General features: G+C 39.7%; 1 protein-coding gene across 2 annotated transcripts in view; it reads left to right on the top strand.

The window, feature by feature from the left end:
- pard3bb (par-3 family cell polarity regulator beta b) overlaps positions 1–26,178 on the top strand; it is a 167,326-nt gene that overhangs the window by 44,226 nt on the left and 96,922 nt on the right. For both annotated transcript variants that reach the window (XM_046404893.1, XM_046404894.1), the window contains exons 5-11: positions 3,661–3,731; positions 8,979–9,062; positions 9,954–10,079; positions 13,445–13,703; positions 14,502–14,610; positions 16,201–16,340; positions 16,488–16,616. In XM_046404893.1, the coding sequence (XP_046260849.1) occupies positions 3,661–3,731; positions 8,979–9,062; positions 9,954–10,079; positions 13,445–13,703; positions 14,502–14,610; positions 16,201–16,340; positions 16,488–16,616 (918 nt within the window). The remainder of the gene's footprint in view (positions 1–3,660; positions 3,732–8,978; positions 9,063–9,953; positions 10,080–13,444; positions 13,704–14,501; positions 14,611–16,200; positions 16,341–16,487; positions 16,617–26,178) is intronic.

Consider the following 26,178-nt stretch of genomic DNA (forward strand, 5'->3'; position numbering starts at 1 on the left):
TTCTGTTCCGGTCCTGTCCTGTTCCGGTTTCTGCTGTACTCAGTGTCCAAGTGTGCACTTAGAGAACTGAACTTGGCTGAGTATGCCGGTGAATGTGACAGGTATAAAACAGTGACGTAACATGACAGGAACTTGACTGTGGTCGCACCACTGTTGCTTGAAGGAAGTGGATGGTGTTTATTTTCTAATTAATGAATTCTTTTATTACTGAGTCTGTTAGGAAGTCACATGTTTAAGAGTTTTCATTGTTATTCTGAACAAATTAATTAAATTTACTTAGTAGAGAAAAATTTTCTACTAAATAAATATTTTTTTTGTTTACTTCCTTTGGCTTCTGACACGATATTTACCAAAACCCACATTCACTCTAATTCATCAGCCACCTATGCAAATATATTTTTAAGATAGGATTACCTTAAGTTTATCACTTGCACGCACACTCATGCCTGCACAACACGGCACAACACAACACAACACAACATACAGATCAACACAAACTTTCCACATGTATTACTATTAATTTATCATACTCACTCTGGGTGTGTTTTCAGAAAACACTTAGCTTGATTGGTTTTTCATTAATTAGTATTATTACTAATAGTTCACTGTTTTTTATCCACTTTTAGCAATTATTAGAATGGCCGATACTTGCAACCCATTTATTATAAGTGCAGTTATTCACGGAAGGATGATCCATCATTGAGTTAAAATGGAAATTCTGCTTCTCTGTTCCCCAGTTTTTGGATGGCCCCTAACGCTCACAAGTATCGATCGAGGTGTCCAAGGTCGGAGTCTAATGCATTATTTTTCCCTCTGCACTTGTCCGTGATATATTTCTAATAAATCGTTGTCATTTAATGGATAGATTTTTGATTTCCTCTGAAAAAAAAAAAAAATTCCGACCGTTCAATCATTACTTCTAGTGAGCTTTCACTTCTCATGTCGAAAAGCACGATTGGCTGACAGTGCCTTGAAATGATTGTCTGCACTGGTTGGATTTTTGAGAGTTTATGATTTCCATTTTTTCCAATTAATTTTACAGCTTTAACGCTTTAATAATCAACGTTATTACAGATGCTCCATGTTTCTAAAGTCAAAAAAATATTAAAAAAATATTATAAGTATTACATAATTGAGACTTTACATGAAAATAACAGCCATAATTATGGCATAAGCTGCTAACTCTTTGCATCTGCTGAAAGTTTTGAATGTGTAATCGGTCCAAGAGGTCACAAGCCGCTTACCATTCAACAAATGTGTATATAACTTCATGATATTGTAAGGTTAATATTAATAATAGAATGCATTTATGTATTCAGATTCATTTGCTTGTTCTAAATTACCCTCTGGTAAGTAACATATGTTGGTGGCCTGTAATTATTATGCCACTCGTCCAGAGAGAGAGAGTGAGAGAGAGAGAGACTGTTTCTACGAGCAGTTATTAAATGAGACACACAATTAAGCAGCAGAGACTTTCCAATTAATGTATAAGTGGCTGTTGTTATGACAAAGAGGTTAGGATAATTAATGTTACCTGTCATCTTGTTGTAATTAAGCTCACATGACAGCATGTGCAGCTCGGCCAGACTAATTGATTTCCAAGCCACCAAATCCAAAATATATTGTTCCAGTATCTGCAGTCTGTCATTCTCTGCCGAGTCTCATCTCACCTTTACCCAGCTCCTCTCATCGGTCTGTCACCTGAATCCCTTCATCTCTCTGACATCTTCCTCATGTTTTCTCTCTTCATCATTACTCTTCTGTTTTGCTTTTTGCTCCCCCCAGTTTCCGTCCCTGTCTTTCAGTCTCTGACAGGTGGCGTAGGTCATATGGCAGCAGGGTGAAGGGTCAGAGGTTAAAGGTCATGTTTAGAGTCCATTAGACCCACTACTTAGATCGAGCCTTATTGACCTGCGTGTGTTTGCCTGCATGTGCTCACACAAACACGTACACTTAAAGTGCACGCCTAAGCTCAGATATCCACATGTTCTTATGAACATGAGACACATAAGTAGATTAGGATTCAGTGTAATTATGATTATTTTATGTTCTCATATAATGATCAAGATGGGTCAGAAGTGTGTATTTGGCCCAGTTCATACTCATACAGCATGCTTTATGTGTAATTTATTTGGCTTTTATTTTCAGTGAACTGAAATTAGTCAGCTATTAAAGGTGATCAGAGTTGGGCCAACACTTGGATCAGTCACAGTTATAATGTCATTCTAATTATTTTTTTTTTAAAAAACTCATAGTGCAGGTTATTTACACTTAAATCAATACAAATTTCAGTTAAAGTTTATTAATTGTAATCCTAATGCATATCTAATGCTTAATTTAATTGACCTTAATTCTCAGGTTTTTGCACTGTGGTGGAGGTGGTGATTCAGTGCTTGCAGTTTGTGGTTTTGATGTGTTGCATCACATTACATTGTAAAGTGTTGAATATAGGGGATATGTTGAAAGGGTAGTATGTTGTGCAGTTCACTCTCAACATTATGTGAGCTACATGCAGGCAAAATTTTGTTGTAGATGTTGTTTTTCTGTACCGTAATTCTTGTTTAAGTTTGGGAAGAATCATGAAGGATTTAAATTCTCATTGCAGTTATTGCTGTCAGTTTGGTTTCTAGCAGAAAAAAATACATTTTCAGAAAGATAAAAGCAACTCTCAGTGATTTTTGCTTTGGAAAACAGAAACAAGTGGAAAAAGCCGCTGGCCAAAAGGTGACACTTTGTTCTCTACAGACCGATTAGATCAGTACTTCTTCACAGTCACAAAAAAGTGAAATAAATAAATAAGCTGAATGTCTGAAAGTGTTGTTTTGGTAGGACTTGTTGCACGGCTGTTGTGTCTAATTCATGCAACTCAGATATTTTGTTATACAGCGCTAACACTCTGCACTCACAGACACGAGTAACAGTGATGGGAATGTGTGTGTTGCCATACACACAAGAATTTGTACACACAGACCTTGTCACATTTTGAATTTTAGATGATTCATCATCCCCATACCGCTGGACATGTAACCTCGTCCCTGTGGGGCTCACCTCTCTGTGTAACTTAACAAAAACACACACGCACACACTTCATGCAAGCCTCGTGTCATGTCATTGTATAAAATAATTATTACATCTCCCATGGCTCACATTTGTACTCCTTTTCCTCGCACCCCTCTCCATTTTTCTCTGTTGACAGTGTTATTTATTAGTGCTTGACAACACTGTCTTCTTGCCTTCACTTATTAATTGCTATTTGTACATCATTCATCCGTCAATTTAGCAGCTCCTCCACTCATCACTTCACTCATCAAATCACTCGTTCCCTTTGTGTATCCTCTTGTCTTTCAAATTACAACGATGTACTTGTTGAGCTCAGGATTTTCTACTGGGTGTAGTGTAGTTAAAGCTGACATTAGAACAGGCAGTTCCCTAATTCCTCCACTTAATCATTTATTCACAACCTTTCATTTCTTTCTGCTTGTTCATCACCATCCGCATGTCTCTCAGCATTTTTTGTCTTGTTTTTCTTTTGTACATCCTTTAAATCCTTCACTTTAGGACAGCTTGAGTGTGCTCTTGGAGCTTGTTCTGCTCCTTTTATTGTCTCTAAATGCCTTTCACTGACTAACAGGAAGGTGTTCTGTGTGTTTTCCTCTGCAGGCAGCCAGTCCCGCTGTGGAGAGACCAGCAGGGGTAGACCGACCCCAAGGCAAACACTCGTTCAATGGCAGGTCAGTGTATTTGTGACTCTGTGAGTGTGATTGTAGCTCTTGTACTGCAGTCCACCTGTCTATGTTATGTAGTTGTGAGGACAGGCTTTTGCCTATGTGTGTTTGTCTACATTCATGTTTATTGATGTTCATATGCGTGTTTGTGTCCTACTTTCCCTTCATTAAAGATGGATTCTACTCCAGATCAAGGCCATTACAGAAATAGTTAGTGTAAAGAAGCTCCATCATTAGCCCAGTACAAAAGACTGCCAAAACAGGGTCAGGGTCCTAACTCACACTCACACAGCACACTCAGACATGTGTAGACTGCCATACACACATGGCCAAAAAAAATAAATAATTAAATTAAATTAAAAATAAACTCCTACAAACGCACATCTTTTTCTTTTTTGGCAGGCGGACCCAAGTGAACACATAACAAACATACACACACTAATGAGTGCTGCTTAATTAAGTGTTAGGGCTTCAGAATGCCCTGTGTCTCCTGTGGGTGTGTGTGTCTGTGTGCATGCGTGCGAATGTGTGTGTGTAGCAGGGGGGTGTGGGGGCCGACTTAGACATTCAAACACAGATTGGAGACGGGCCGTTGCCAAACATGTTAAAAACACGGGACAGTATACTGAGCTCCTGTGAATCTGTTTACTAGTAATCAGAGTCAGACGTGAGTTTGATTATTAAGATTTTTGCATCTGCTGCTTCTAGTAGCAAGTCATTAATATTTCTTAATAATAATGCAAAGAAAGGAGTTCAGAAATCAGTGGGGTTTTATTGCTGTATTGATTCTTAAAGTGTAAGTTTTTCCTGTCTCTTTAATGGCTCTTTCACCTTGGAGACCTCGGGGTGGGTCCACCATGTGGTGTCTATATATATAGAAGATATGAATGCTATGTTAACTTCAGCATTCGGAATCTCTAAAACAACTGAATGTTGTTCTGACAATGTCTTATTAGTATTTTAACAATAAAGTTGCACACATGCGGTCTTGGATCGAAGCTAAAGGGGTCGGTTGTAAATCTGAGAAAGTGGCTTACATCATGTTACATCACTGATCAATGTGCTGCTCTGCTTGACAGCATGAGCCTCTGGTAATGGACAGTGATTTACTTTATACTTCTGAAATCAACCGGTCCGTACGGGTGTACAATTAATCCACGGTTTATTCGTAAATACTAAAAATAAGAAAGTGTGTAGTTAACCTGTGGAGGATATGTGGAGAGAGCGATGTGGAGAGAATAATGTCTGACCTCAGCCTGAGCTGTTTTAGACTTTCTCCATAGCAACCAGCTGCACCCACAGAGCACGGAGATTAGAGCGCACTTATACACAGCCCTGTCACATGAATTATGAGAAACACATTCTCATAAGTAAGTAACTAACGTGAACATTTGAATGAAACGGAGCGAATCAAAGAATGTTGTTGATAATAGTATTTTTATTGTGCCTTATGGTCCTGTACATTTCAGTGGAGTAAATAGAAAACATTTGTTGGATGTTCTCAAGAAGTTTTACTTCTCACACACACACACACACACACACACACACACACCCTCACTCACCACAAACATCTCAGCTGTGAGTAATGTAAAAGTGATGTAATGTTTTTTGCGGTGGTCGAGCAAACGATCCTTGAAATTGCGAAGAAGTCCAAAATGAGTAGAGAAAAGCAGCCATAAATATTGGACCAGCGAAGCATATGTTAAGTGAATACGTATGTTTCTATGCAAGGTGTGGCCCTCTCTGTGTGTGTGTGCGTGTGTGTGGGTTGGTGTGCGAGTGCACCTTTGAGTGCGAAGCTATACTTATAAATACAGTGATGTCTCATCGTAATTTTAACCACACAGCACGGTCGCTGGAAAACTCATTCCCTTTGAATCAAAATGGACTTTTTATACAGAGAAACAGATTTAATGTGAATGGGTTTATTGAAATAGCATTGCAAGCATATTATATTTCTTTGTGAAATAAGGTGCTGTGTGTGTGTGTGTGTGTTGGAGGTGTTTTAGGAGCTGGAAGGTGAAAAGGTAAATAGGTTCCACTGGATGCACAAGACAAACTGGATGTGAAATGGCTTTTCCCGGGGTTAACGGAGTCTGTTCATATGTTATTCTGGGACATACTTGCATTCATCAACAGCTGGGATCCCTGTTGTGACTGTTTTTAGTCGCTTGGGTCTGTTTCCACTCATCTATCACTCCCCCATTCCCTTCTTTTGTTTCCTCCTTTTGCTTTCTCCCTTTGTTCCTCTTGATCTTTCTATTTGTACCTCTCTCACCTTATTAAGTTTCTCAAATCGCATTTACAGATGGTCAGTTTAAGTCTCGGTTCTGCTGTGTTTTGGTGCTACTTGTCTATATTCGTTATACTTTGCACAATGTAATACACAATAATAGTAATTTCACAAATTAAATTTGTGTGACCTTAAGCGGTTTTGCATGTTTTTTGCTGTTTCCCTTTGCTTCCTACATATCTGGTACTCTGCACTTTGAAGTCCAGCTTAGGGAGAAACGGGGTGAGAGAAAGGGAGATGATAGATGAGAAGAGGGTGAGAGGAAGAGAGTGGTTTGGTAATGCACATCCTCCTTTTTTGTTATTTCTCTTCTGTGTTTCTGTCTTTCATTGCGAGGATCAGTGAAGTGGCAGGTGAATAAAGAGAACACCTGCTCTCTTCATCTCTCTCTGCTCCTCTCCCACTCTGTGTATTTGGCTCCTTTTCTCTGTCTCTTGTTCTCTCATTGAGATCCCTCCCTCCCTCTCTCCCTCCCTCTCTCTCTCCTGAAGTCTCACCCATTTTATCTCTGGCACTCTCTCACCCCCACTTTATTTTTTGCAGCGATGCAGCCTGTCAAACATCTCACACAAAAAATGTAAAAAAAGAAAGAAAGAAAGAAACGCAAATGGATCTCAAGTGTGTGTGTGTGTGTGTGTGTGTGTGTGTTCTAGTGGGAGTGTTAGAGATCAGAGGCACAGCAGCAGGAAGGGATGGAGGGAGGGGTGGATGTTATTTTTCCTCTCATATTAATGCCATTCATTAGCCTTGTCTAATTAATTCAGTGCATCCTCCTCTCTTCATTTCACTTTGTCTCGCTTCTATACCTCCCTCACTTCCTACCTTCTTTTCCCTTTTTCTCCCTCGCTGATTTCATCTATTTTTCTCCAGTTTTTTCTTTTGATTTATTTATTTATTTTTGGTTACCAGATTAATGTATTCTAATGACACTGATGGTCCCCTGACTTCTGCATTTGTATCACTGTCAAGTTCAACTTTGTTATTATTATTATTATTATTATTTAGAATACCTTTGTTCATGACCAAAACTAATGAGATTAACCTTATCTCTACTTTCGGTTTACTGCTACTTGGCAAATGTTAAACACTGTAACATTCTAAACTAAGTTTCTGAACATGATAAACATTTCCTGCTTTATCTCCATGTGTTTGATTATGATTGTGACCATGTTAGCATTTAGCTCAAAGTGCCATATCTGTAAACTCTTCTGTTTGGTCCCAAATCCATACTACATAACAACTGTATGCTCTATCTACTGTTTGCTGATCTTTATAGTTTGCAGTAAACATGATACTGTAAATATTGTCAGAATAAATGTGTAGTATGGAACTGGAGCAACATTTTATGCTTGTGCCTAGATGGGCCTTTAAAATACAAAAAAATAACAAACTGTAATATGATAAAGCAACGTTAAACAAGAAGCAGGAGATCATTCACGACCACATGACTGATCCTGCTTCAAAAACTGTTTTCCCTGTTATTTTTCACTCTCCCTTTTCTGTCTTTCCACCGTCTGTCCTTGCCTTCCATTTGTCCCCTCTCCTGCAGTCCCTCGTTTCCCATTGTCTGGATTAACTCAAATTTGCTGAGTGACAAGAGGCATCAGCGTCGGTTTGTGCGTGCGTGCGTGCATGCATGCGTGTGTGTGTATGTGTGTGAGTCAGAGACAAAGGGAGATGGGGAACTTGCTTTTGCACTTTGCATCTCTCCCCTGTTGCCACCAGCCATCATCAACCACCCTCTCTCTGGAGTTTATCAGCATCAGTTCTGCTATCAGTTCACAGGGGTTTAGGATGGATGGATGGTCTAGAGAGAGAGAATGGAAGACAAAATGAGCAGACATTGTGTGTGTGTGTGTGTGTGTGTGTGTGTGTGTGTGTGTGTGTGTGAGAGAGAGAGAGAGAGAGAGAGAGAGAGAGAGTAAGTTCAGCCAAACTCACTTAGAAAAAAACCACACAGGGAGCAGTGAGAAGGTCAGGGGAGGATTAATGGCTGTGCTCTGATAGATAAACTAATCAAACAAACAAACACTTCAAAACATGCACACATTAAAACACAGACAGAATGTAAAGCAGACACACACTTGAATAAGCCAAACTAGACAAAGACATTGAGAGATTGAAAGAGAGTAGGGAACTCATAAAGATGAATGGCACAGAAAAGTTTTGAAACACACACACAAACACACACTGGCACACACACAAACAGTCTGTAGTTTGGTTGACTTTGAATAGACTGTCTGCACCCCCTTCTCTAAGGATTGGGTTCACCAACATGGATTAAGTCCTTTACAACAAAAGTATTTTTAGCACAGTACATGCAAAGTGATGGGGATGGTGCTTTTCAAACTTTTCCTCAGGAGACACACACTGTCAAGTCTTTTTTTTTTGCCTCATTTAAATGGCTACCTGTGTTAGTGTATGAGACCTTACCTGTAATTCTGTTAGCATGTTTATTTGTGTTTTGTTGCTGGGGCCCCTCTGCCGTCATCGTGTTTTCTGTCCTGTACGTATGTCACATACTCGTCCCTGGGTAGTTAATCATTACGTAGTGTCTCTGAAGCAAACTAAAGACTAATCAGGGGCAACAGACTAGTGTTAGCCAGTTAAGTTCCCACAGGGATTCAGAAAATTAATTGCCCACGTTTTAAATACCAGACAAAATTCTTTAATATGTCTCAGATCTGGATCTTGATTATTCTTCATCCTGTGCAATTGCAGCAGAGTAGTACATTTTTGAAGTATGCAAAAGGCCTGTTTTATACTCACTCCTCTTGTCCAACATTTGCACCAACATTATTTTCCAGTTGTTGTGCAAAATCCAAGCTGCCCTTTATTTTAATGTGACAGAACTTGTACCTGTATTGTATTTCAGCACACTGATATTACATTTCTTATTTTCCTCCCTTGTGGTTTGTTTTGTGTGGCGTGTATGTGTGTTCTATTGTGTGTTTGTGCAGCCTGACTAGAACAGTGGAGATCCTGGGAGAGGACAGTCCCCTGGGAATCCATGTGGTCCCTTACTGCTCGTCGCTCAGTGGACGGTGAGTTGAGTGCACGCAGGCAAACACACTTACAGAAATACATGCACACAGAAACAACAAATACCCATCTGTGCAAACCCTGATTCTGCCCTTTAACCTCAAAAATCTGTTTACCACATACAGAACAAGTTACATTCACGAAATGCACCACAAACATCCTAATCACGAACATGGCAGACAGACACACACACACTGTGACAGTCAGACAGGAAATGGGGATTTCCTAAAGGAAAGCAGGATGAGTTTTTATGGCTGTTCTCATGACTCACCTGACCCTGCCAATCTCCTCCTTAAATTCCTCTCTGTCTCTCTCTCTTCTCCTTTCCCTCTCTTTTGTTTTCTCTGTCCTTTCCTGAACACCTCTGCCATTTCTTTCCATCATCTTCCAACATCCCTTTGACCTCTTAACCTAGTTTTTTATCCTTTTGCAGCTCTGCTTTTCTAAGCTGTGTTTTGGTGAAGCAGCACTGAGGACAGACGGTCCTGATGCAGTCTTTTCAGTCATGCCTACCGTCTTTCTGGCTGTCTGTACATTTGAAAGCATTTATATTTTTCCCTTTATTACGTGTCTGCTCACCTTATACTGTTTATGTATGTGCTTGTCTAATCTTGCTACCACTGTGCTCCCAGGTTGACTTTTAGCAGTTAAAGGTGGATCATGTAAAACACTGATAGAAATCCACAACAGCACACAAACAGACAGTTAGGGGATATATGTGACAAAGATGTGTGTAAGTAATCCATATGGAGAGTCTCTGTGGGCAACCCCGTCAGAAATATCAGTCTTCTGGGACACACACTGAAAGTCACTTTAAGAAAGTGTGTGTGTTTGTATGCAGAGTAAATGATGGAGCCTTTCCTTAATCTCTCGTTGCTCACTCCATTTTTCAGGTCTCTTGGTCTGTACATTCGAGGAGTGGAAGAGGAAAGTCGCTCAAGAAAGGAGGGCTTGTTCCAAGAGGATGAGTGCATCGTCAAGATCAACAACACCGACCTCATGGAAAAGACGTTTAGCCAGTGAGTGTGACTCTGCTTGTGTATGATGGGTCTAGGAGTCTCTGAGATCAGTTTAATCATGTCGTATATTAGATAATAGAGAGCGATATGAATGAGGCTGTCTGTACAATATTTCAAATTAATCATTTTACATTATAGTGGAATTCTCATATTTTGATATTCTGTTAATATTAAAATACATAAATAGTGTGAAATGGCAGAAATGTGAGTGCAGATACAAATTTCCAACCTGGCAATGCAGCGTATGTTAGATTAATGTAGGGATTTAGGTTTCTGTCTAATTCAGAAAAACTGAATGGGAACCTAAAATGTTTTTATTGTGGTCTTGGGGAAGAATAAATTAATAAATGAAATGCATATTAGAGGATGTCTCCCAAAATGTGTGTATCAGCAGAATACTTCATGTCTAAAACCACTTGAAGTCAGCTCTGGTCTGTCGTTTCTTTCTGTTTCCCTGCTGTTTTTGCTCCTGCGTGTCTTGTTTCCTTTTCCTTTGTTGGAGGGGCTTATATCACTGTTGCTCTGCCGTCACAGAGAACAGCAGAAAAGACACTTGGCAGATGTTTGGAGAGCGTCGCTTCCAAATTCATTTGTGTGTTTGTGTGTGCATGTCTGCTCAAGCTGGCCTTTGCCCGTCTTTGTGTTTTTCAGTAGCGTTTGCTTACTGTACCACTGAGGCACTAGAAAAGAAGTACTTGAGTGTACTTGGAGGTTGTAACATGATTGCAGAGCATGAAAAAAGAGAAAAGACACACCTGTAAAAACAATTGCCTCAGATTACAAGGACTGATGTGTATCTTACAATGATTACAGCACATTACAGTGTCTGTACAGTCTACACAATAGGTTTTTGTCCAGCGTTCAGTGTGGTAATACGATTATATGTGAGGTATTTTATGCTGTACTGTAGGTAAATGGATTATCACCAGACGGGGGTTTGCACCAATTGTTCAAAGATGTGTATATTCCCATGCACACGCTCACACACACACACACACACACACACACACACACACACACACACACACACACACACACACACACACACACACACACAGAGTTTTCACCTGTACACTAAACAAATGCAGACAATTGTCAATATGAATAAAACAAGCTTGTCTTTAATCTTGTGAATGAGCCATTTCTTAGCATTGACAAGTTTGAGTGTCATCTTAGACACACACACACACACACACACACACACACACACACACACACACACACACACAGATATACAATCTTGCCAGCATTGTTCTGTCATGGCAGGTGTGTTGAGATTTGTGGCTTGGTCCAGTGAAATATGTGTAAGTAGGCCACTGAAAGTCCACTGATCCCTTTGAGTGCCATGTCCACACACACACACACACACACACACACACACACACACACACACACACACAAACCCATTGTCCCCACTTGGCAGCTGTATTGAGGTAGCCTGCGTAATTAGAATATCTCTTTTACACAAATGTGCTTGCACATGTTGTCCAATCAGGAACAATAATTATATCATCTGTGCAGCATGGTCCCTCTACAGACATCAACGCACACACACACACACACACACACACACACACACATTTTTCACATGTTGTTTCATTGTTCTGTTCTGTGGTCTTAATACAATGATAATCACTACAAGTGTCATTCAGCAAGGTGTGACACATTTGCTTCGACTGCTGAGTGTGTTTAATGGTTTCAGTATGCAAATCCTTTTTGAGTGGAGCGAACAAGAGATGTTCCCAAAACACACACTTACTTAGAAACAGTTCTTACTCACAGAAGTTGACCCTTGGGTTTACATGCGGAATAATATGAATTTGTTGCTTAGTACTCGATGACTATGAGGGGTACAATTTTTTTTAGATTTTATGCACATAAATTAGTAAGATTTATCTTTGATTTAATCATTTGCAGTATACTTAATTTTTTGCACTTCAACCTAATTTGACACAGGAGTTTAGTGTATTAAACGATGCAAATTCAACTGGTCATAAATGTGTAGTACCTACACTTCAAGCATGGTTGATTTCCACTGGTGATTAAGAGGTAAACGTCCTTGTAATACCAGTTTATCACCGGTTTTGTGTCTGTAAGTCTTTCTCTGACATTACTATAAAATTTAAGTATGAGTATTACATATCTAATGTATTAAAATGTGCGTATCCTTCATACATGACTTTCCAAACATAGTCTCCAGTTACAGAAACATTATGATGATTATACATCTAATAATAATCCAGGCGGGAAATAATAGGAATGTAATCCAATAAAATTTAAATAAACTGGATTTTCTTGGTTGGTTATCCGAGGTGAATGATGGTGGGCACCAATCGCCTCTGACACAATGGACCTTCTAATTTACTTAGCATAATCTGATATTAACTAATTCTCTGCGAAATTGTCTTCTTTATAGATCATGATATTATAATGGCCTGCTGTACAGGTGTCACGGCTCTGTGTTGCATCTCCTGCTCTGCCCTGCCTTCACTTTATGAAGATAAACAGCCACAGACACAGTGAACCAAAAGAACATTATTAAAACAAAAACAGACAAAAGTATACAGTATGTAAGTAGCTTGGATGGTAATGAACTACAGCTGACAAATGGCTGTGGCACACATCTTGGTCTTAAATAAGCTAATGCATAATTTAGTTTGTACATTACTAGCTGTGGGAAATTCTCAGTGACGGGAGTGTTCATACTGTGTGTTGTAATGAACTCGAGTATTTGATTTGATCTGATTTGATTTGGCGTCACCAAAGTATCAAATTTTTCTGCAGTTTGTCTTGCTTCACAAGGCTTACACTGTGTCACATACTTTGGTCGGAGAACAAAACAAACATTGCAGACATATATATTGTGTCAGACGTTACACATAAGCATCTGCAATGAAATAAGTTCAAGCAGTAAGAATCAGCCAGTCATTGCTTGTCTTCACATTCACTGCTTGGCCTGCACAGATGCCCAAATCTTAAGTGTAACGTGACTTCTGGCCTACTGAACATTTATCAAAAGGTTTCCTTTAGATTTAGTTAGATGAAGTTAGGTGAGTCCCATCCTCTCAAATACAAAGATTTGCGTGTGTCATTGAATTATTTCAGTTGGGTTCAGCGAAAACAGGTGTTAGTTGCAGTGATACTCATTAGTCTTGGAATTGACACTCACTTAAAGTCGTTTAGTTAAGATATATGAGCCTGTGATATGCTGCGGTTTGTTACATTTTTTTTGGAAATCATAAATCATTTATACTAATTAGCAATTATTTGGAACTCTTTTAATTTGTCATTGTCTTCCTCTACACGAATCACCCACCTCTCTCTTCCTCTTTCTCTCTCTCTCTCTCTCTCTTTGTCTCTCCCAGAGCCCAGGAAGTGTTCCGTCAGGCAATGCGCTCCCCAGTTGTCCGTCTGGAAGTAGTTCCCTCCTCTAACAGAGAACGCTATGAGAGGAGTCTGATTGGTCAGCTGTTTGGCAACAGTTCTGGTCCTGACAGCAGCCCACGAATCATCAAAATCAAAGAGCCCCCGCCACCTGTCAAAGCCAAACCCATGTTTAAGCCCTCCGAGAATGCAGCTCCACGGCTGGCAGAGGAAGCTGCCCCTATGGAAGCTACTGTTAGTGTAAGTTAGTCTGCTCCGAGTCGGCCTGTGATATCAGACATATGACAAGTACAGTTACCTTGCCGAGAGCTTTTAAATAACTGAACATTTTTTAAAGGTATCAAAAATGAGTTTATGGTTTCGGGCCAAATTGTTTTCTCATTGCAATTAGAGTCTTTGCATGCACACTATACATACTGTGTTCTTATGTACTTTAAGTTTAAGCTTCTTTTTTGACTTTTAGTTCTGTCAGAATATGTTCAGTTTGTCCAAGCAGCATCATTCCCACACTTTTTTAATTTGGGTTTCCGCTTTTTTCCTAGGACTATTAAGACTTTCTTTTTCAAACACATCTAATTGTGATGTCAACATCACCATGGTGACATGGCTGACATTTGTAAAACAGCTGGCATAGAGGCAACGGTTTCTTAGCAACAGCTACTTATCACCTTTTTTTAATAAAAAAAATTCAAATACACCAAGTGCTCATCTTTGATTCTGTAATTAAGATACTGGAGCACATTTTCATAAACTTTTGGCAGGCCTCCGCAGTATTTCTCCCTCCATAATAATACATTGTTCAAGTTTGTGCACAGTGAAGCATTGATGAATTTATGTCTTACTGCCTTGTCACTTTTAATAACGTGTGTTTGGTGGCTCGATTCATCAAGTGAAACGATGACAAATTAGGACAATTTGAATGCGCAAATGGGGCGTTTAAAATATTGTGCGGCTGTAGACGTCTGCTCTTGTAGTCTTACCTTTCAATGTGTTTTAGTCCTGTGAAATGTACCTAAACGCTCCACGTTCTCCACCTAGAGCCCCAAGGGCAGGAGTGAGAGCCCCCTCCTGAAGAAAAGCTCTGCCTTCTCCAACTTGGTGGCCAATAAGAGAGGAGGAAGAAGACTGAGGATCGATCTAAAGAAAGGTGAGGAGCACCAGAACCAGAACCTCACACATACACAGTCAAGTGATCTCAGGTCATGGCTAATGTAAATGTACAGTTGCAACATTGAGATTTTTTCTCAAAAAATATCACAGTATATGGTATTTGACAATTATTACTGGTCACAATGAACTTTAAAGGAATGAGAACTGCAAGTCTTTTATTATAAATTCACAAATTATTATGTTGTATAATTTTAATAACACTACAACAGAAGAATTTAATGCCTTAGATAAACAGAGTTGACCAATATGTCTTTTAATCAATATTTCCAGAGATATGCTTTTCCAGTAATATTAAAAATGTTTTTGAATAACCAACAATGAAATGTAATGAAGCACAACAATTTTGAGGTACTTGTACTTGAGTATTTCAGTTTTCTGCTACTTTAAGCTTCCACTCAGTACATTTTGGAGGCACTTTTGTACTTTTTATTAACTCTACATTTGTTTGATAGCAAATTGTGCCTATTTTGTTCCCATTTTGATTTGTCTATACAGGATGTCAGAGATGCTGTGCTTTAATGTTAACGCTATGAATTGACATGTTGTGTTTGTGTACCACTCTGATCAGTGTCTCTGCTCTCTTTATCTATTTATTTTTCCTTTGTTCGTGCTTTCACAGTGTAATTTTCTGAACGTACGTTATTGACCCTCTTTAGTTCTTTCCGTTGTCTGAATGAATATAATTGAGACACTTTTCTTGTCCTCCTGTTCGACCAGCATTGTGCTTATTTTCATCAAGCTTCCTTTCTCTGTTCCCTGGCTGACTCTCCTTCCTTTCACCCTTCCTCTCTCCATCTTCCTAATTCTCTCTCTTCAGGGTCTATTAAGTCTTTATTGATCTGTTCATTTCTGCTGATATGAATTCATACTGGGCCAAACTGCTGACTTGGCTCTGCTAAAAAGACCAGACTAAATGAAGTCTATAAAACACACAACTAGTCTGTGTGTGTGGTCTTTTTTTGTTGCATGTGTGTTTATGAGCGCACACGAGTCACACGAGTTATGTCTGTACGTGTTTATCACCGAGTACAATTTTAATCTTAACCACTTGTCTTTCCACAACATTTGCTCTCATGTTTCCGGTGTGTTACACTCCTCGTTTACCTCCTCCTCATCACTCCCTCATGTTATTTGCTCCCTCTCTGTCCCACACCTGAACCCTTTTTCAAAGCCTTCACACCTGCAGATGCTGTAGCACCAGCTATAGCTAACAGGTTTAAATCGACAAACACGCGCACACACTCACACGCACACATGCAAGCACACACTCATTCTCTGAAAGGCTTTAAATTATCACACTTGCGGTATGTAGTCGGGAGCTGAGTCAACAACATTGTTGAAATTCTCAGGAGTAGTTTAAGGTGTGTGTGTGTGTGTGTAGGAGGATGGATAAGAGATTTTGCTCCCAAAGCCTGTGGTAGACAAATATAGAGGCAAGGAATAAACAACCATACAGGATGTTAGTGTGTTGTGATTGCCTGGGACTGTAACTTACACTTACCTTGTACCTCACCTCTCTATTCACATTTCTTTGGGTGTGTTTGTATATCTGTGCATGTGTGTTTAGGTTCGGAAGGTCTTGGTTTTACTGTAGTAACCAGAGATTCTTCAGTCCATGGTCCTGGTCCCATTCTTGTCAAAAACATTCTGCCACGTGGAGCTGCTGTCAAAGATGGACGCCTGCAGTCTGGAGACCGCATACTTGAGGTACAGGACGTCTCAGGATGTCTGTATCTTGACTGTTGTTAGAGTGCAAGAAGATGAATGTGAGGCATTGAAAGGAACATTAGAACTAATTATAGTCATGCTGGTGATTGTGATGTCTTGATTCGGTGTGTGTGTGTGTGTGTGTAGGTCAACGGTGTGGATATCACAGGTGTTGGCCAAGAGGAGTTGGTGTGTATGCTACGCAGCACGCGTCAAGGAGAGAGCGTGTGTCTCGTGGTTCAACGGCAGGAAGACATGTTCCTGCCCCGAGAGATGGTAAGAGCCAATCACAGTGCTTTATTTTGGTGTAAACAAGACTGTTTTGGTTGGCTGTCGAGTCAGTGGCCAGTTATAAGAATAGTGTTTCTTTACTCATTTTTCTAACATGGCATCCAGAAAGACAGGCGGACAGCTGTTTTTCAAATTTCAGCTCCCTCTAATTTTGCAATTTTTGGTCCAATCAACAGGCTTGCCTGGATGATGCACAGCTCAGCAGCCTGTAGGAAGGCATCTTTTTATAGACCTGAACCCAAATGTCATTAAGGGCTTTATCTGACTAATCTGAAAGATGATACACTTCCCTGTCCGAGAATATTCTCCTCAACTCACCGATCAATCACGTAATGCAGTGTTTTAAAGAACTCCATTCCGATGGAGTGAAAAGAACCCATTGTAAAGCCTCACATTGATATTGGTAATATTTTGTGCCTGTCTTTCCGTGCCAAGTTGTTTCTGCTGAATTTCAACATTGATTAATAAACATTTACTTTATTCACCTTTACTCTATTTCTTCATGCTTTTACCTTCTGGCTCTGCATGAAAAACATGCATTGGTATTAATTATAGCTCTCTTCATATGTTTCTCAACTGTAGGCGCTAGTAACATATTTTTCTAAATTTCTTGTTATTTTCTCACAGTCTCATAATCTTTTGCTATTTGCTCTTCAACACAATGACTGGCTTTCCTTACTTTTTTAGTGTGTTTTTTCCCCATCTGCTTTCACATTTGTACATCAGGTCTGCAGCTCTTTTTGTCATCCTCATTTCTGAAAGGGTTTGTTCGCTGAGGTGTTGTAAGTGTCTTGAGAATGATCAGTGGTGCTGCAAAATTTATCAAATTTATATTATATTAATTTTTTTAGATTTTTTTTTTTATTCTTCACTACATAGAAGAAAACAACAGTGACATTTACATTATGGCGATTAATTTCAAGATTGTTTAGTCTATATCAAAAATGTGAAAACAGTTCAAAACCCAAATATTCTTTTACTATTTTTTTTTATTTTACTAAAACAGCAAATCCTTAAATTTAGGAAGGTTAAGCCAGCAAATGTTTGAGAAGTAATGAAAATAGTTTGCAGATAACTTTTGAGTGATTTATCGACTACCTGTTGCAACTCTGATGTCACAATAGAAGAAAGAAGGAATAAATGTTATTATTAAAAACTTTGATCTGCTAGTTACGCTGCAGCTGATGACGTGTTTGCCCTTCGTAATATTAACAGAACGCACCTTAGGAGTTTTTTCACGGGCCCAGCAGTGACTGTCACAGAAAGTGTTGGGAAACTGATGCACTTGGGCCTCTAACTTTGAGGATCCACTTTGCCTTATGCATTCATCTACGCTAAATTGACCTGCTTTCTTTAATATTATAAGACCACCATGTTTCTCCCAATTTACTTTTTTTCTCCTCTCCGCCCATCGCTCATGTCGTTGGTCGGTTTTCTTTCCATTTCTCACTGTATTTAATCTTTTTTATGTTGCCTTTTGTGTCTCTTTTCCCTTTGTGTCTCTTTCCGCTCTTATCAACTGAGGTTTCCTGAACAGTCGTCAGGAAGTTCCACACAAGACACATGCATGTGACCCCGAGGCCCATAGGAAATTCTGTTTCTGCAGACAGGAAAAGGAGCAATGTGTTAACATTTACAATCGTTCATGAGTGTTGCATTTAGTTCAGAATTTCTCCGTGTGTGCGTGTGTGCATGTCTGAACTCCATGGCAGTTGTCTTTTTGTGCTGACCAAGTGCTGCTGAAAACTTCCACTTGTCACGCTGTGCTGTTCACTCAAACCTCTCTACTCCTGCAGTACTTCTTATAGCTCTCACCACCTTACTGTTACATAGCGAACTACGAAAGCTACCTTGGTAGCCATTTCATCAAGATGCTTTATAGTAAACTGCAGAGAAACATTAGCCTTTTCTCAAAATGTATACAAAGTGTGATATAAGCACAACAAATTACAGCTGCTTTTAACTGACTTGATGATCACACAAAGCCCCCCACGCAAAGATGTTGAAATGCATACTTCCTACTGTGGTTGTGAAATGATTTGCAGTTAGCCTATAGGGCTCAAACAGATCACTTACCATGAAATTGCTTTCTGAATCACAGTCAGCAAATGGATGTAATTGTTGGTTTAAGCTTTTAAAACAATTTTAAATCACATCTGTAACGTGCTGTGGTTGTTCTATTCTTTCAGGCCACAATTAAACCTACATTGCAAGGCAGCTTGATTTGCAAGATCACACCAGAAATACAAAAATCCATCTTGGCAAACTTCATGCCAGTCAGCAGCCTATGAAGAAGTACTGAAAGCTACTGCCGTGGTTTAGGTGTGACAGCCACAAGAAGCGAAGCGACTCTGTTCATTTTACCCTGATGATTTGTTTAACTTGCACTGTGTTTTTGTTGGTTTTGTCTTTTGCCACACTTTAACCTTGAGCCAATTGCCATACAAGTTGACCAAATGCATACTAGAGCAAAATACGACTCACGCAGTCAGGAAACCGACCTCCCTTTGGTCCGGCATTATTCATACACATGCTCACTCAGTCACACTCTCTTATTCACAGCAAGAAAATAAATGTCTGAGCATTGTCCTTCTGCATAAAAACTACACTGAAATGTCTCCCATAGGTAAAGTTTTGTTCTCTGAATTGTTTCTGTCTGTCTAGAGGGCTGCTTAAGTCAAGCAACGATTCAAGGACACTGCTGGTGTTTGTGAAGTCTTTATGGCTGTGTGCCTGCAATTGTGTATGATGTGTGTATGCGATGAATTGTATTTCGTATTGTTAATCTACCCCACTATATGCTCAGTATATTCCAACCTTAAAGACTGATTCTTCCTGTTTCAGTATGTCTTAAAAAATGAAGAAATGCACAGTGGTTTGTTGCTTAGTCATATTAATACAGGCCCATAAGGCCTTTAATGCTTCTTCTTCTTTAGTTCTGCATTTGCTCGGTTTATGGGGTTATTCTTTTCATCATGGACAATGAAAAAAAACAATGCCTTGGGTATATGCAGTCGAAAGATACAAGCACTGTGACTTTAAACATCAATATAGAGAAATTAAAGTGAAAAATTAAATGTCTGTTTGACTGCAACTGCACAGCAAATGCAGATGGCTTCAGTGCAAAGACCGGCTTATTATTCATGAGAACATCATGAAGCCTCATCAGCATCATTACAGCTCTGACGTTGACTGCAGATATCCAGAGATCCGAGGCAGCGTGTCAAGTACCTTTTTGGGTTTTCTGTACTGCTGATGTCGCTGGGGATGTCCCAATGCACTTTTTAAATGTTAGAACTGACATTTCCGCTGTTGTTGCTGAATTTAAATGAATGAGAATGCAAATTATGTCTGGACAAAATAGAACAAATGTGGTGGAAAGATGTATAAAGATGTATTGGACAAAAGGCAGACTAATGAGGCTCCAACAGCAATACCCTGAAGTGAAGAATGAGTATGAAAAATGGATGGTTTGACTCTTCATTGCAGTTTAGTGCGCAAAACTGATAAATTACATGGATAAGCTGCAGTTTCTAGGCGCGCTCAGCTCAGCTTGAATGCATCATTCTAGGTGGATGATGTGTGTGTGGATGGATGATGATATTAAGACTGAGGAAGAAGTTGGGAAATCAGAAAATGCAACCAGGAATTCACTCAGACTCTGGTGTTTTTTGATAAAAGTTTCTGTGTGAGTGAGAGAGAGAAATTGTCGACATTGTCTTTCATACTTTTTATATGTGCAGTATTTCAATCAATAGACTGACTGACAGCATAACCCAGTAGAATTCACCTCTGTCTAATTAACGGCTGATGGCTTTTGTTGAGCATTCACAACAGTATTCTGCCGTTCTGCACAGTGCAGCTCTGAATGCACTCCTTGATAGACATTTTTACATGCGTTATAGGGTGGTGTGTTTGTGTGTGTGTTTCACCTCAGTTTGGTCCAGGAGGAAGAGGAAAAACAACAACAAAAAAAAAAACAAAAATTAGGATATGGGAAATGAGTTTGTTTGGTTTTTCGGTTTCTTTTGGTCATACATGGAAGCTTAAATGTAAAAGGTAAAGTTATGATGCTAAACGTTCGCTCCCAGTAAACACGGGATGAAAAACGGATGAATGTAACAAAAATGGCTTCCATCCTCCATGTGTCCTGAAAATCCCCTCTCACACATACAATACAAACTTTAGGTTAACAATTCAATTCAGTTTGTTTATATAGAGCCAAATCACAACAAAAGTATCCCATAACACTTTCCAAATAGAGCAGGTCTAGACCAAACTCTTTAATTTGGTCTTCTGGTATAACAGTGCGAAGAAAGACTATTGAAAAGAAGTATTGAAAATGCGTTTTTCACTCCGTCTTTCAGTGTTCACACCTCAAAATCAAGCATAAGCCTGATGCCATCATCACACATCACCCACTTTTACTGTGTTTGTTTTACATAAACAGCATTAGTTGTAGGTTTCTCTCTGCTGCAGAGGGCGGTCATGTTCAGACAGGTCTGGACCCTCGTCCATATACCTCAAGTCCATCACTAGGGCCAGCAGCACGGTTTTTAGCTTGGTTTTTAGCAGATATTACAGCTTCAGATTTGGTGCTGACCCTCATCACGGCTACTTCACATTTTACAGGAAACCACCACAGGTTATGTAGACGTCTGGTTATGTATCTTTGCTCGCTTTGCTGTTAGTTTCTAATTTGAAGATTTGCCTCCTTGATTAGTCTTAACTAATTAAAAGTCATTGAGAGCCTTATATGATCACTTAAAGACACAATTTAGCTTTGCTATTTCTTTCTTATAGTAATAAAAAACAATCATCCCTCATACTCTGTTCAAGTTATTCTGCTACCAGCTTCAGTTTATCTTTCTGTCAGTCTTTGCTGAGGACAAAATTGCACATCTCCAGGTTTTCAGTCCAAGAAATAATGACGACAGCAACAAAACATGCGACTGACTTTTAACAGTGATACGGCTACAGTTTTGGAGTTTTTTTTTTTTTGTTGTTGTTGTTTTATTTGATGTGAAGCTTTACGCCAGCTTGTTGGTGTTAACGGAGAGGAAGCAGGAGAAGGATGATGATGAAATGATGGAAGGATCTTGTCTATCTTCTCCTCCCCCTCTTCCGTTGTCTCATTTTAGCCCACCATCTGGTGCTGTCTGCTAATGTCTGTGCTCGCTGTAGAACAAAGACATTACACCACCTCTACACACACACACACACACACACACACGCACACACTTAAAGTCACTTTTTGTGTGACATACATCATATTCATCCAAGTTCCACAATATAACAAGTGTACATCCACCTGCTGTGTTGGCTCTCTGTAAAGGTATTTTGTACACACACGCACACACACACACAATCGCTCGCACATACGACGTAAAAGGACATTTTTTTCCCCAAACGATCTTATTCACACACAGACAAACATACGCCCGCTGAGTTGGCTTGAGTCTTGAAACTAATGTTTGAAACAAAGATGCTCTTTTGTGCTTCCAGACATTTCACACCTCAGTTTCTGACTCTCTCTTTCCCCTCCATTTTGCTGTTCTTCTGTGAAGTCTGATTCTTCTTGTGTGTCGCTTACGTGTCCCTTTATATGCCCGTTAAAGTCAGTTAAAGTGCTCTTAAAAGTTTTCACTTGGACACCTAGGAAAAAAAAAGACAAAAAATTATTTGCTTTGTTTGGGAATGTGTTGTTACAACACTCAAATTTAATGGTATAGCAAGTTATTAAAGACAGATCACATATTGTGGATTCAACAACTTTATATGTAAATAACTTTAATGTACACAAATCCCCCCCTCCCCTTGTATTTTGTCTACTTTTAGGCAATTAAAAATGTTTTTTTTTCCCTTCCAGACATGTTTTGACTTAAAAAAAAAGACTTTCAAAAAGTCTCCCACTTCATGCCTCAGACTTCACCGCATAGTGGACCACAATTAGTTTCTATATGAGATGTGCTGTTAAATCATGTATGTGGTTACACTCCTTAAAGTAGGATTTAAAGTCGGCACAGAGAAACTTCGACAGGTAAATGTGAAAACATCCCTCACAAATCACACACAGCAGGCCGTAAAGAGAAAGACATTTGTTTTTCATAGAGACATGCCTTAAGTTGGGATTGATGTATGGGTTAGCAAAACGCGTGAATAAACTGAACATAAATGGATAAGAATTGAAGCGTGGTAGGGTTATTGTCATTACATCCATCAACATTTACCTTGCCTCAAACACAAAAGTATGGATACTGTAGTGTCACATGAGCTGACATGATGGTGGATGTGAATCCAAACGGATCACAAACACAGTCTGAGTTGTAATGCAGAGGATTGAACGACAGCTTCAAGTGTGATTCCATCAAGCTATTCGTGTAGCTTTTGGCGTGCAGTATGTGACGAGCTGCAAGTCAGTCTTGTGTCCTTTTCCTGTTCTTTTTTTTTTTTTTCCACAACAGGAAACATTCTCCTTAGCGCCAGATGCTCCTCACATACACACTGACATATTAAATCAGTAAACAGTTGGCAGCTGGTGACAGAGCACATTCAAAACAAAACAACTTTATTGAACAGTTTCTTCATTCTGATTATCCCTCATCCATCACTGCTGCAGCATTGTGTGTGTGTGTGTGTGTGTGTGTGTGTGTGTGTGTGTGCGTGCGTGCACTTCTTTGCAGTCTGCTGTGTGTTTCTGTGTGTGTATGTGTGTTACATCTCACTGATATCGTCACCAATGTGACCTCACAGAATCACTACAGTAGATCCCCCATCTGTTACACCCTCAGAGACCCATGTACACACACACACACACACACACACACACACACACACACACACACAAACTCGTTGGCAGCTTGGTGTCTCTGCAGGAGCTGCCATCATCCCATTGGAGAGCAGCAGAGAAGGGTATCATGTCTATCTCCTCCCTCTCTGCTCTGTCTCAACTCCCATCTCTCAGCTGTTTACTGAAGGTTTATCAGCTCCTTCATCAGCGCATCATCTAAAGTCGCTGCTGTGTCTTACAGGCCTCGGTGTATAAGTGCCACACACACTCCCACCTGTCAGTTGTGAGTTCAAGTTACTGTGGATTAGCATTTGCATTGTCATGGCAATATTTTGCTAGATGTCAAAACAGATCTACAAATTCTCACATTTTGCTTTACTTCTGTTTTACACAGCGTGACTGCTTTTTTGTAATCAGTGGTTGTGTATCTCTCTCCTTAATTTCAGCAGATTCCACTGGCCAAAATGGTAATTTTAGCTTGCAGATCACTGTAAAGCGCACTCAACAGAAGCAAAATAATTTTCCACTCTTGCAGCCATTGTTACTTTGCATCAAACCTGCCCGTATTAGATAAATTGTGGTGATTGGCCTGACGCATGAGAACAAATGGAAATCTGGTCAGATGACTGCCTGAATCTCCACTGGCACAAAAGTATGATTAAAACAGTTTCAAAGATGTGATGTTGCCATGGCTATATGAATAGAAATAAAATATGTATTCTGACTCTAGACCCACATCAGTTGAAGTGTTGTGGGCGTAGAGTCAGGATTTCCGGCAGATTGAGTAAACAGCATAATATGTCTTAAAGAGAACATTTTTTTTTTTTTTTATCGTGTCAAGAGATTTGCACAAGCCTGTACTTTTCCCTCTTGCTTCTTCGCTTTTTGCCACGCAACCACATGCCATTTGCGACCTCACCCACTCATCAGTCACAATCAAATCTCATCAAATAATTCAGTCGAGACAAACATCCTCTGTAAAAGATTCCTTTTAATGTTTCAGCATGTAGAAGAATAACAGCTATGATTTAAAAGCTGTTGCCCAGAAGCAGCTCGGTGTTCATGTGGGGAGCTTTGGCACATGAACAGAAGGCAGGCCAGCGTGCACCATGACCCCATATTACACGGTGACCGCCCATGACCACTTGTAGCCTTGGAAAACGAACCCTGTGCCGCCAACATCTGCTGTGGGTTACACAAGACCTGCAGGCTGGCCGGGCCTTCATACACAGACCTCTAATATGTAGCACCAGGGGAGATTGTACACTGACAACCTCAGTTCTGTACTTCAACTGCGAAAGATTGTAGATGTGAACAAGTCAGAATATGCAGTGCTGTGTCTGTATCCATCTGTACAGCTCCCTCTAGACACTGATTCATATCAAACGATCCCTGTTCTCAAAATACAGCTTTAAAAAATAAAATCTAAATTCATCAAATATGCTTAATTGCTTCAAGGCCTATATTTATAATATAATAGAATTGGTAAGAGACTGAGAAAATGTCTTTTTTTTTTCTTGACGTTAGCCCTCACAGCCACTTGTGGTTGACACCTCTCTCCCCCCTGCCTGTCTCTTTGGCTGTAGGGCTGTGAATACTCTTTAGACATACTACTGTGGCTCCCATTCTATAGCCTTTATACTGACCATTAGGGGATAGAGGGAGAAGAGGGTGCAGGGGATTGGTCAACAGAGGCCCATCCTGAATGGTTGGTGATAGTTTTATTCATGCATTTATTTATTCCCAAACATCAAAAGCATAGCTCATAATGACATTTTCCCCCCATACTTTTTTCAACCATTTGAATGTGTGTGTGTGTGTGTGTGTGTGTGTGTGTGTGTGTGTGTGTGTGTGTTAGACCTATCGCCAGCAGCTTCTGTTATTTGGCCTTGTAAAATGGATCCTTGGACAGTCATGTCCACTGCATGGGGTTTTACACACACACAGTTTCTCTGCATGGCATCTCATTAAAAGAACATGTTGATGTAAGCAGGTGTCCTTAAAAACAAAAACACTTAGAAGAGAGTGACAAAATGCATAGCAGATTAGTATTTAAGTATAGCCCTTATGTTAAACAAATTATGATCACATTTCTTGTCTCCTCTGTTAATTTGTCTCTTTGCATCTTCCTTCTTTCTCTCTGCCTTATTTTCCTTTAGGGGTGAGTTAAGGGCATTTTTTTTTTCCTCTGTGTGTTTTAGTTTACTGCTCTAAGCTCATTTTAACATAATGTGTCTTTCCATCTTTCTCCCACACACGTTTCTCTGGCTCAGTTTAAAAATATGACACACAGTCTCATTCACACACTGGCACTGACACTGAGCCGGCTTTTTAATGGCGTGTCCGCCTGTTGATCCATCATTGTGGCAAAGCCATTTGAATGTTAAACGACCAGCACAAACAGCTTTTCCTATAACTGAATGGATTTGATAGAGTTCATGTAGCAGAGATACAAACACCCTTTTAGAGCAGCGAGCAGAAAACACACACACAAGCGCACAGCAGTGTTTATTATTTTGGTATTACACACAGATATAACTACCTATCACAGCAGTGAGGCTGAGATAATAGAAATGTTCTGTGAAATTACAACCTGCACCTAAAATTTGTTTGTGGCCTTGTCCACTCCTGTGTGTGTGTGTGTGTGTGTGTGTGTGTGTGTGTGTGTTTTAAAGCAACTGCATTAATGAAAAAAGAGGCTTTGTTTAACTTTGTGCTTTTTCTTAGTCCAGCCACTGAATAGCACCAGTTTCTTTA

The sequence above is a fragment of the Scatophagus argus genome, chromosome 11 (assembly GCF_020382885.2).
Source record: "Scatophagus argus isolate fScaArg1 chromosome 11, fScaArg1.pri, whole genome shotgun sequence".
Lineage (NCBI taxonomy): Eukaryota > Metazoa > Chordata > Actinopteri > Scatophagidae > Scatophagus > Scatophagus argus.